Genomic DNA, 13,359 nt, shown 5'->3' with positions numbered 1-13,359 from the left:
AAGTCATAATTATAAGTTAAAAAGTCATAATTATAAGGAAAAAAGGCATAATTATGAGATAAAAAGACATAATTTTAAGATAATCAAATTTATGAGACAAAAAGTCGAAAATATGTGATAAAAAGTACTAATTATTAGATTAAACATTCTAAAATATGAAATAAAATTCAAATTATGAAATAAAAAGTCAAAATTATGAGGTAATAGGTGATAATTATGAAAGAAAATAATAAATATATGAAATAAATATTCCAATAATGAGACAAGTCAAAATGATAATATTTGAAGTCATAATTATAAGATAAAAAATCATTCTTATGAGATAAAAAGTAATAATTATGAGATTAAAATTTCAAAAATATTAAATAAAATTCAAATTATGAGATAAAAAGTCAGAATTATGAGATAAAAGTTAATAATCATGAAATAAAATATATTAAGTATATGAAATAAATATTTAAATATTGAGACAAAGTCAAAACGATGATATTAAAATTCATAATTATAAGATGAAAAGTCAAAATTATGAGAAAAAGTCACAATTATGAGATAAAAAGTCAAAAATATGAAATAAAAATTCAAATTATGAGATCAAAAAGTCAAAAATATGAAATAAAAAGTTAAATTAGTAGATAAAAATTCATACAATATTATTATACAGTCAAATTATTTTTACGCTGTTTAATTTATAAAATCAATAAAAAGGGTAAAACATCCAAGGGTGTGGATATTTTTATAGGTGCTGTGTGTATGTCTTTGATCAGTTTTACGTGGATTATTATCTGTCATGCGTCTTCTTTAACTTTCCTCATATTTGCTGCTGTGTTACTTCTTTCTTAAAGAAACTCTCCATTTCCACGCGGCGGTTTTCACTCTGCTCAGACAGTTGCACATTTGTGGGCCAAAAGAAAACTGTTCACAGCAGCTGGGTAAGAATCAGACAGTGAGTTTCTCTCTACTGGATCTGAGAGCTCATGCTGAACCACACACTCAGTGTGCCGTAAAACCAAAACTATGAGCTAAGAGCGCCTTAAAGCCTCCAGAGATCTTCTGCAGATCTTCATGAATTTCCTCAGTAGAAAGCATGAATTCTTTCAGGACAATTGACTCCCAGCCCCCATCTTCTTGCCCCGTGCTAATCTTATCTCCGGCCTGTTACTCTGCAGCCGCCCCGCTCCTCTGCGAGTGCGTGTACGGACATTTGTGTTGTGTGTGTGTGTGTGTTTAAGCGTGCACACGCCTCACTGCTTCCCAATCAAGCATTAAGAGGGAATTAAGGTGTCGTTTCTGCTCCCATTTATTAGCTGCAGTCTATTGTGACTGAAGAGAGAGGGAGCTTCTCTCTTCTTCTGTCTCACTGTTGTCTCTTTATGTCTTTTCATCCCTCCATCCAAACACAGATATACCGCAAGGCCTGTTTGAAATACTAATTAAGAGGTTTTGCTGCATTGCAGGGCGCTCTTTAGTGTTCTAGCTGGAGATATGTCGCTAGTGTGTGTGATATGTTTGCATCTTTAACTGTAGAAGTGTGTTGCAGCTGTAAATCATCTCTAGAGGTTTGAATATCATCATTCAGACCTTCATGACTTGTTTCTTGATCAGGCGGTGAGCTTTAGTTCGTCCCCCATGTTGCTCTGCTTCAGTAATGTGCACACAAGTGGAGAAAATTGCAAAGAATTTCAGGAATGCACATCTGCTATGCTAATATCTCCAGTCTGACTGAGCCAATACCTGTATAAGGTATGCACCTTTTTATGTAAAGAACAAGAAGTTTCTTCAGTGCAAAGACAGGCTGAGAGAGGAGCGGCTCAGTAGACAATCTGACTGTTTTTTGAATTTTTTTTATTTTTGGGTTTCATTCAAAATGTTCAGGACTCACATGGGCCCTCCTTGAGAGTAGCGCCCAAGGCAACCACCTTTAGGTTTGCAGATGGCGCCATGTCAAAGCGGGGAACTCCAGATGGGGGGCAGGAAGTGATTTCTGCATAGAGACAGACTCGAAAAACCAGTGTCACACTGTTACGGCCTCTTTATTTAACTTTACACAGCAAAGGCTTGAGCACAGAAGAGATCAGTAACATGTAAATGGACACCCACACAAACTTTAAAGCTGAACAAAAATCCAAGCGTTACTGGTGTAAATGACAAATTCAATCCCTTTGTGAGCCTCTTAGCTCAGCACAAGACTCCTCTAGTCTTTAACCCTTAGAGGTTACGTGGCACGGATCCGTGCTGCAGGTACAGCCTTTTATAAATCACTTGGTAATGTTTGAACATAAATCGTAGACAGTTGTTTTTTTTTACTGAAAGCTCTCTGTTGTGTCTAATCATGTCTTCCATGCATTCCTAGCTCTTACAGAATATTTTCTTGTGAGCCCTGAACCCGGCTGACCTTCCAGGGTCTCTGAGGACGGTGTTGTCGTAAATAACAAAAAGTGACACGGTTTATAAAAACGTTGATAACTTTTGAACGATAAGTCAAAGACACTTACTCTTTTTGTTTTCTGAAAGCTGACTTTCTTGGTGTTTTTTTGCTACCCTCGATGTCTCCGTAGCTCTAAAAGGACGCTTTTCTAGCGAGCCCAGAACTTCTGAGACTTTTCAGGGTTTTTACAGATTGAATTTACATTCTTAGGTCCGATAATAAGCATCTTTTTTATCCATTTTTAATCAATTTTTGATCACTTCGACTTTTTGTTTACCGCAATGCACTGTTGGGAGGTGTAGTCAACCAGTTGCGTCTCTACTGCTTAAAGGAATGGCACAAATGGATCACACTGCAAACTTATGCAGATATTTTGAAAACCGTTTGTCACAAAATGTTTATGTTTGCACTGTTGTGTCACTGAGAGATGGGAGAACAAGTCTGTGTAAAGAAAGGCTTAGTCACTATTGTTTTCTGTGAGTTATAAATAAAAATCTCTGAGTTTCAAATTCCAATTTTTTTCTTTTATCTTTAGAGTCCTTTAACTTATTTAAAATTCAAGTGACATTGCTTTAGTATATATATTCTCAAAGTTCAGGTTGTCCTGAAAAAAAAGGATATATAGAGCTGACAGTGCACCACAGGGTTGATGTTTTACAAGCTTTTTAAGACAAAAAGTGACATGATGGTGAAAAAATAGCTGTGAGCTCTAAGGATTAAATTAAATGTCTTTTAGTTTAAGTTACATTTTAGTCTTTCTATCCTTTTTAGTTTTAGTCGGTGAAAACTTAAAACATTTTAGTCTAGTTTTAGTCATAAAACGTCCTCACGTTTTAGTCGTTACTTTTAATGCAAGCATTTATTTTCTTGCCTAAATCTGGTACTAAACCATGGTAGTGTGTTCACAGTGGGGATGGTGGGTTTGTGGCGATGTGCACGGCTGATTTATCAACTGTAAATATTGGCAAAAATGTGCATACATTGATATCAATATTTAACTTTTTTTAGCCAATATCTGCTGATGATATGTGCATCACTAAGGATTCTGAGGATCTCACCTCTAACCTTAAAGTCTCATTTCCTCTTGGTATCTCATCTTCATCTGCTGTTCATCATAGATTAAAGACTGGTACAAACCTTTACCGTCATATTTCATCATTTACAAATCAACAGTTTGAGTTTTGGGGAAGAGGATATGAAGTCAGAGAGGTGTTTAAATGCTTCATAGTTATACTTGTGCAGGAGTCGTGGAGGAAAAAGCCATGTTTGTTTGATTTTAGATGACTAAATACTTCATTTATAGGGTGTATATCAAACAGAGAATACAGTGGTATCAGATGAAGGGCTCTTCTGTTATCTGCATCACTGTAATGCTAATTTCATTAATGATACAGAGCCGTAGAGCTCACACTGTATGAATGACAGTAGAGTATTGATTTAAAGGACACTGCTGAGGTCTGTGCACACTCTCTGGCATCGTTCCTGCAGCCAGACAGACACACAAGTGTGTAGTATTGAATGCACGCACACACTTTAGTGTAAAGTACAGCACACAGACTCAGACAGGCTCAGCCCTCACAGTGAGATAGCGGCCGGCTGAATAATTTCAATCTTCTTATCAGATGGAAAATATGGACAGCACTTAAAAGCTCTGAAGTGTATCGCAGCTATAAATCAAGTCCGACTTCATCGACTCTCCTCCTCCTCCTCTTCCTCTCCTTCTTCTCGTCCTCCTCCTGTCATTTTCTCCTCCGTGTCCTCTCACATCTTTCACTCTTCTCCTGCTTTAACATCACGTCTCCTCCACTCTCCTTCCTCTTCCTCTTCATTCCTCTCCAGTCGTTTAGGGTTAACTCTAATTGATGAGGCTGCCGTCCATTGATCGTCTTTGATTAAATGGATCGCCGGCCATCTTGCTCTCTGGCTCTCCCGTGGTTTATTATGAGACTCGGCGCTCTCATTACATTACAGAAAGAGAAGCGAGGACATTTGTTAGCGTCGCCGCTGTGCTGCAGTGTAAACAAAACCACTGCAGTGCGTGCTAATTCAATTATCTTTGAGAGAGATTTTCTTTGCAAACATAATTTTTAATGATAATGACACTTTCTGTGCATGTTTCATGGAGCTAAATAACTTTTCTACAGTATTTATGGACTTGTTTTAACTTTTGATTTGTTTCTATCCCAGTCTATTTTCTGAAACTGACTCATCTTTAACTTAAATAAGAGGATCTGGCACCATCAGACAAATGTCTATATGAAATATCACAGGTTTCAAAAACATAAGCACCACATAAAGATGTCAGTCATCCCTCATTCAGAAGTTTAGAGCTCAGAGAAACTAGTTACTGTTAATAATAACATTGCATTCACATTGCAAAGAGCTTGGAGCTGCAGGAATCTTGAGACTGCAGATGTAACTGCTCATAAACCTTGCAGTTGTGCCTTTGTCCAGCTCTATCGTTATTTAGTAGAGTCACTTAGGCTGCAACCACAGTTCTGAGTCTGTGTGGATAGGTCTCAATGAGGATCAGACATCTGGACTCTGTAATTTTACACCATTCTTATTTGCTCAGGCTCTGTCAGCCTGCATGGGGACTGGGCCATTCCTGTGTAGCTTTCCCTGTATGCTTTGGCTCATTGTCTCTTCTCCCAAGCTGTAGTTCTCTTGCAGACTGAGTAGAATTTTCCACAAATTCCACATTCATTTTACCCTCTACCTTTACACCCCTTCCAGGGATGGCTGCTGAGAAACATCCCCACAGCATGATGCTGCCACCACTGTGCTCCACAGTGGGGATGGTGTGTTTGTGGTGAATTTGATGGCCAAAAAGCTCCATTTTGGTCTCATCAGACCAAAGAACTTTCTTCTTGACCATGGAGTCTCCCACATGCATGTGACATATTCCTTCATTTCTTCATGATGGATTAACTGAACTCTGTGGAGCCTTGGAAATGTTTTTGTGTCCATCCCCTGATACATTCTTTTAAATAACCTATTCTCTGAGTTGCTTGCAGTGTTCTTTTGTCTTCATGATGCAATGGTAGCCAGGAATACACACGTGTCTTTATAGTATTATCACTTTAGACCAGTGGTTTCCAAAGTGTGAGGTGGGCCTCCCCTGGGGGGCGCCACAGAGCTTTAGGGGAGGCGTGGAACCATAAACCAGAAAAAAGGTGATTTGCTTTGCTAACCTCTGCTGTGCATGGAGCAAAATGGATAAACTTAGAGTTACTATGGGGACTATGCTATAGAGCAGTGTTACTCAACCAAAGAGACAAATTTTTGAAAAATACCTTTGCAAGAGCCACAATCTAAGAGGTGAAAAGTGGCAAAAACAGCTTGAAGTAGGAATAAAAATAGGTTAAAGGTGACAAAAATGGTCAAAAAGCAGCAAAAAAGTGAAAAGTGAAAAAAAAGAGTGGAAAGTGACTTTAATAGGCAAAAGGCAGTCAAGAGTGGCAAAAATGGGCAAAAAATAGGAAACAAGTGGTATGTAATGGCAAAAGGATAGTTTAAATGGGCAAAAAGTGGAAAAAAAATGTGAAAAAGAGCAAAAAGCAGAGGCAAAAATTGGGAAACGAGGAAACAAGTGGTATTTAATGGTAAAAGGTTGCTTAAATGGACAAAAATTGGCAAAAATGGTAAAAAAAAAAAAAGGGGGGGGGCAAAAATGGGATAAAAGTGGCAAAACTTGGGAAAAAAAATGGCAAAAAGACGTCACAAAAAAAAGCAAAAAAATTGCAAAAAAAAGAGTAGCTTAAATGGACAAAAAGGTGAAAAAGGGCAAAAATGGGATAAAAGAGTAAAAAATGGGGAAAAAAAGCCAAAAAGAAGTTGTAAAATGGCCCAAACAATATGAAAAAGGGGTATTTAATAGCATTATAACTAAATAAGAGGGAAAGGCAGACATTTAAGGACATTTGCAAACCAAAATATATTAATATAAAAAATGTTTAAAGATTAGACATAAATATTTGAAATTTTTTTTTTTTTTTTTTTTTTAATTTGAATCCTTTTTGTGGGTGGGGGTCCACCAAATCAATCACTTCTTCTTAGGGGAGGCTCACTCTCACACACTTTGAAAACCCCTGGTTTAGACACATTCACAGCACTCAGGTGACTTTAAAGATTTGAGGCTTTTTTGGTCAAAAAAGCCAAATTATATTGAACCCGACTGATTTATAAAATCAATAAAAGGGTAAAACATCCAAGGAGGTGAATAGTGTAATGAAAAGAACAATAATTTGAAGGTTTTGGAGACTGAAATACATCTAAAATACTTAAATTCTTCTTCCAGATAAGAACTGTATGCTAAAATAAATCAGGGGCAGATGGATCAGTAGAAAAAGGTTAAAATCACGACTCCATCCTTCCTAATCTCCACTCCTCTTTGACTGTAACGTGCTGCGAGCGTAAACATGGACTGTTCTTTTCCCTTCACAGACACACAAGGACTAACAGTGCTGCTGGCTGAACACAACAGGCAGCTGCACATCACCAACCAGAATACAGCATCAGTTTGTGCAGCCTTCTGGCCAAAGAAAGCGATCAGATCACCAGGAGATGGTGAAATCTGCAAAAAGACAATCACCAGGGCCAGAACATCGAATCAAAGATCATGCATTTGCATCAAACTCTGGGTGTTTTGGGTTTTTCTGTCAAGGTTTTCTGATTTTATTTCAAAAGCAAAATTCTTTCCAGCAGTTTGAATGAAAGAAACTCAATAATTTTGCTCAGTGTCTTCAATAATTCACCAGCAGCACCAGGATAATTCTGTTTTATGAAGGAGGCTTCCTGCTCCTCTGATCCACCTTCATTCTCTCTCATTCAACAAGTGACTGTCAGAGTAAATCCCCAAACACCCCCTGCGTTTGTTTTCAAATATTAAACATGTTTGGTTTCATTTGATATTCAGCAAAGTCGAGCATTTGTGTCCCTCTGATTTTCCGCTCATGATTTACACTTTGGCTTAGCGTGAGCGCTGAGGGAAGATGACGTTTTGTCTCCGAGCTGTCATCTCTGTCTTCATTTCCTCTGCGGCTTATCCTCGTTTTCACTGCCAGTCCAACGACTCGTCCCCCCTCTGATCCCTCCTTCGCCTTCTCCTCCTCCCTCGCTCCTTGTCTTTGTGAATCACTCCTTTAATTCAGCCCTCTGTCTCATCCTTTCCACCTGTTTTCTTTTTTTTTCCAGGAGACGAGACAGTGTCGGTGTTTAGATAAAGCTGCTGTTCAGAGGGAGATAATGGAGAATTCAGCGTTAATGGAACATCGCCTCAGGCAAACTGACAAAAGAACATTTCACTCTTAAGTAGAGTTTAAACATCCTGCACCATTATCATTCCTGTTTCCTGGAATCAAACTGAGGAGCTGCAAATTCGCTCATTTTAAAATGAGGCATTGAGTGTGGAAAACAGGACGAGACAAAATGATTGGCTGCATGAATATCGAACTGAGCGCTAAACGTCTTTGAAGCTGCTGTCTCATTACAGAATAATAACCTCGATGGACGGTGCAACTCTTCTGATACATTTTTAAAGCAAATGGAAAAATGGGAGGTTTTCCTCACTGCACAGTTTTCATTATTTTTGTGACTTCAGGCCCAGAATTCATAATCAGGAGGAAGCTACTGGTTCGGCTCTGTTACGGCATCATTTAGGAAATTTACAGCAACTCATGTGGACAAAAGTATGTGGCCACACCAGTAAATCAAAGAATACCTCACATGGCTTTACGCCATGCACATTGGTTGACCTTTTTAGAAGCATGCAACCGGGGGAACTCTTTAAAACTGCAGGAAAATCAACGTTTCTGAGCTTTTCTGCAAAGATCTATGAGCTAGAGTTCCAAATGCATCATGAGCTTCTAGAAATGTGATTGGCTCAAGGTGTTGGAGGGTGGAACTTCACAAACCTTACATCATAATACTGTACCTCCATTTGTCTGCATATATTGGGTTCAATAACCTGAATTTCATTTTATAAATCCCCCCTCCTCCCTCTCCAGGTAAATTCACCTGTATCGAGGCTCGTTTCCACCTGGAGCGTCAGATGGGTTACTACCTGATTCAGATGTACATCCCCTCTCTGCTCATCGTCATCCTGTCCTGGGTTTCCTTCTGGATCAACATGGACGCCGCGCCCGCCCGGGTGGGTCTGGGCATCACAACCGTGCTGACCATGACCACACAGAGCTCCGGTTCCAGAGCCTCCCTGCCCAAGGTAAGGACGAATCAAACGCACCTTTCACTACCAGCTGTTTTTATGAACAAAGCATCACTGAAGCTATTTTTGTAGTTCGAAAACATTCAAATTGTGTTTGAAATGAAAAAATCATGTGACAGGATTCTACCCAATATCTCTTCAATTTTTTAGCCATTTTGCCACTCTTAAACCCTTTCCACCATTTTTTTCTGCTTGTTTTTCCCACTTCCAAACCAATTCTTGCAACTTTCCACCTTTTATTGCCCCTGTTGACCCATTATTACTACTTTTAATCCGTTTTCCCAATTTCACAACCATTTTTGCCCATTTTAACCACGTTTCACTATTTGTGCTGCTCATTTTTGCCAGCATAACCCATTTTGCTCCCTTTGTGCCTATTTTTCTGTCCAGTTAACCCATTTCTGCCAGTTGAAACAAATTTTTCCCACTTTTTTCCCATTTTCCCACATTTCCCAACCGTTTTTCCACTTTGAACCCATTTCTGCCACTTGTTGATCCAATTTCCCCATATTTTCTGCCAATTTCTTCAACTTTCAAGTCACTTTGTCACTTCTAGACCCTTTCCACCGTTTTTCTGCTTGTTTTTGCCACTTCCCAATCAATTCTTGCAACTTTTCACATTTAATACCTCTGTTGACCCGTTGTTCCAATTTTTCCCACCCTTTTTCAACGATTGTACAAACATTTTTGCTCATTCAAACCATGTTTCACTGTTTGTTCTCTCATTTTTGCCTGCGTAACCCATTTTAAGCCTATTTTTCTGCCTCAGTTAACCCAGTTCTGCTAGTTTAAACCGATTTTTCACACTTTTTCCCCATTTTCCCTCATTTTCCACCCATTTCTACCACTTATTAATAATATCTACCCATGTTGACCCCTTTACCCAATCTTTATGCCTGTTTTTGCCATTTTTTGTCCTTTTTGCCACTCTTTACCCATTTTTGCTACTTTAAAAATCCCATTTCATCAACTTTTCTGCCAATTTTACCATTTTAAACTCCTTTTAATGTTTTGGGAAATAACTTTCTTATAATAGTGATAGTTATGCAGAAAATGTAATGCTTAAAATAGGCTGTGAGAATATAAAAGGAAGATATAATTGTATAACAGAAGAAGGAAGGATGCCATGGATAAAAAAGCACCAGAAAAGAGAAAGGAAAGCATGTTTTCATTGAGCGATAGAGTGGCATGAAAAGAGGGCTAAAGATGGAGGGATGAGAGAGAAAAGTGTGGGCAGAGCGGAATAAAAAGAGATGTTTAACAGTGGCAGTTCAAAGGGGAGGAAAAAATAACTTTGAAAAAAGAGAGTGATCTTTTCCTGTGAGGGATTTTCAGATTAAAGAAGAAAAAAAAGGGTCTGATTTTGCGTGAGCCTGTAGGATTGTATAATTATGTCCAGGGAAGCTCTAATCCTCCACACACACACAGAGTTTGTTGACTTTAGGTGCTTCATGCGCTCTAAAAATTGAACAAGTGAACCGTGATTCCTGTGCAGTTCAGCTGTCACAATAATGATCACACAGCACAGCTGAGCTTAGGTGGCCATACTGCTCTCTCTCTCCCTCACTCTCTCTTTGAGAGTGTGTGTGTGTGATTGATAGCAGACACACACATCTGACACACGGTTCTTTTCACATGCCACAAGGTTGGGCTGCAACATGTCAGGAGAGCGAGGAGAGGAAGAGGAGGAGGAGAGCACAGAGCACATGATGTTAATGTTGGCGCACAGCATGCTAACAGCGGTTAACTTAGCAGAAAAACACCTTTAGATCCAGGTAGACACATTGTATAAACAAATCAAGGGAAAGCAGACTGTTACTCATAGTGCTGCAGAAAAACACTCCCTGTAAAGGTTGGTTTAAGTCCCTTAAAGACGTCTAAATAGAGTTCACCTGCTCTAAAGGATGTTTGTCTTCTTTGCATGTTTCAAAGTTAAAAGCAGCTGATGCCAAGGTCAGACTGAAATATCTCAACCTGCAGGAGTCCAGCACCAAAAGGTCCTGGGAAAGGACCTGGGACCTGGGAAATATTCACTGCTAACTACAATGCATGCACACTTTTCACACCACAGACCACACGTACTCCTTTACAACCATTCACACCACGTTCACACAGTAAAGCTGCAGGCTGCTGTGCAATAAGCCACGAATAAGCCACCATTCAAACCCCCATAGACAGCACAAAATCCTTATCACAATGTTCTGAATGCATGAACTAAACTAACAGCTACCTGTGTACTCATGACTGTAAAACATTTGATGCAGCGCAGTGTTTTCAGTAAGGATGCATGGCTAACATTAGCAGCTAGCTCCACCAGCCTTCGTTCCTCCTTGCGGATTAATATCGTGATTTGATACGTGGCCTCTCACTTCTGTTGAGTTCAGCCTTCAACAGCCTACAAACCACTTTATTTCCATTTATTACTTTAAAAAGTTGTCTTTCCACACTGTTACTACTACATGCTAACCGCTAAGCTACCGCTGAGCTTCTCATATTTATGTCCTGTGAAGTGTCAGACGGGAAGGCAGTGGCCATTCACTGAAGCTACAGCGGCCTCTAGTGGCGGGAGGTTCATTATAGTTTTAAAGGGCATTATGGACTGGGATTTCAAGTCTGTGTTTATAAAATGATAGGTAATTAGTTTAGCGGACTTGTAAATCTCACGCTGGATAATTTGATGAATAAATTTAACCGTTTGACCATGCCCATCCTTAGTTTTACGCCCAATTCAGACTGAAGAATCATGGCGAGACAAGTCACAGCTCACGACTGCTTGCAACAGACCGCTCTGCAATTTTCTAAAAGATTATCAGTTCACACCGCTGTGACCAAAGAAGATGATGCTTCATTTCCTTTGCAATGACTCTCACAGCCACTTAATTTAAAGTGATTTATTTCTGGTATTAATGTACATTAATCTGTCTCTACAAGGACAGCAGTGTTAATTTTGGCAACAATTTTTAATTTTAGTCTTAGTTTTAGTCTCTAAATGAAATGAATTTTCAGTTTTAGTCACATTTTAGGCATTTTAAGCCTTTTTAGTTTTAGTCTAGTTTTAGTTGACAAAGGCTCAAAACACTTTAGTCTAGTTTTAGTCCAAGCATTTATTTTTTTTGCCTAAGGCCGGCCACACACTAGACGATTTTTTAAATCTAGAACGATTTTTAAACTGTGGGTGACCACAGACTTCAGGACAATTTCCAAAGATTTTTTATCTTTAATCCTCTGAACGCACACATTAGACGACTCAGCCAGACTGTCAGATCACTGGAGACCACACACCTGCCGACCTGCCTTCGACCTCGCGTGATCACGTGACTTCAGAAAACAAAACAAAACACGGATGCCTGTCGATACCGTGTTGCTGTCTCTCCACAACAGGCTGTCCTGGTGTGTGTTACAGGTGAAGCAAAAATCATAATATAAGGGAAAGACTCAGGATAAAATCCTGGCTGAAATTAAGTTAAAGTTGTGTTTATGGTTGTGAGCGGTGAAAGTACATATGATCTGGCTGTGACACTACCCGGCCTGTTTGCTCTCATTGGTTGTTCCCAATGTTTCCACTATCCTAGGGTGGCATACAAAAATACTTTGCTAGCTCAGTCATGTCAGGGCTGTGCCTGCAGCCTTGAATTTCTTATGTATTAGCAAGTATAGCGCTGCATGTCCTGCTAATGTGTGCAGTTGATGGAAGAGACTGGAGTTTTTACAAGCCGAAGAAAAGAAAGACAGATTTAATCATTTCCAACTTCCACAGAATTAATATGAATATTCCTAATCTGAACAAATATTTGCTGGCATTTGTAGCCTTTCAAAATAAGATTTCCATTTCCTATTAATGTTCCTAAACCAGCTGTCTGGCACCATCATCAGATCGCCTGATTTGAGCCAATACGGCTTGGATTAGACAGTCGCAACTGTCACCAGTGATGTTCTAAAGCAGTCTTTTTGCATCGCAAATCTTAGGTCTGAATGGGCTTTAGTTTAAAAAAAACTCTGGTCCATCTGTCTGTCTCATCTTTTCAAATCAACTCCACATTAAAGTCATGTCAGGGCACACTGGCTGGGATTTGACAACTAGTTTAAGGGCCTGTGTCCACCAAAAGGCTTTTGATTTTCTTTTTAGTGTCAGTGTTTTTTTTTTTTTTGTTGTTGTACTGCTCTCTCAATTGAAAATATCTCGTTTTTAACCGCTGCTACACATTGATGCCACTTCTCCTTCCACCAACTCATCAAAATCTAAAAGTGTGGGAGTTTTGTTTGACAATTTGTCAACAGAAATGGTGGAAAGGAAGCTAATCCTTTTATATGAGCAGTTTATCTAATGCACAGTTGTCCAGCTTTAGAGCTGCAGCTAATTGCACAATTGTTCCCATTGTTTTTTATAAATTCACCAGAATAAAAGCCTTTTTACAAATGCAGGAATACAATTTCAATTTAAGGGTACTCTATCCTGAAAATTCCTGACTTGCTTGTGAAATTTTTCCATCAAAGCAGGAAGTTCTTTGGAAGTTTGCCTGCCTGTCAATGAGAGAGGCAGGGGAAATACTACAGAGCTGGTAATAGCCTTTATGAATGAATCATGATCAGATTAAATAAACCCAATCGTTCGCTGCATTCAAAAGGTTAATTTCCCAACTTCAGAGAAACACTGCAGGGCTTGAACTCCAGAGAGAAAGTGAAGTGAATTTATGAAGGTTCTGTGGTT

General features: G+C 39.0%; 1 protein-coding gene across 1 annotated transcript in view; it reads left to right on the top strand.

Annotated features, from left to right (window-relative positions):
* Positions 1 to 13,359, top strand: part of glra1 (glycine receptor, alpha 1) — a 239,053-nt gene that overhangs the window by 175,190 nt on the left and 50,504 nt on the right. Inside the window, exon 9 of the mRNA XM_041797891.1 lies at positions 8,434 to 8,648. Coding sequence (XP_041653825.1) covers positions 8,434 to 8,648 — 215 coding nt within the window. The remainder of the gene's footprint in view (positions 1 to 8,433; positions 8,649 to 13,359) is intronic.

Source organism: Cheilinus undulatus, linkage group 10, assembly GCF_018320785.1.
Source record: "Cheilinus undulatus linkage group 10, ASM1832078v1, whole genome shotgun sequence".
NCBI lineage: Eukaryota > Metazoa > Chordata > Actinopteri > Labriformes > Labridae > Cheilinus > Cheilinus undulatus.
The sequence above is the reverse complement of the archived record's forward strand: the minus strand, read 5'-3'. Positions and strand labels throughout refer to the sequence as shown.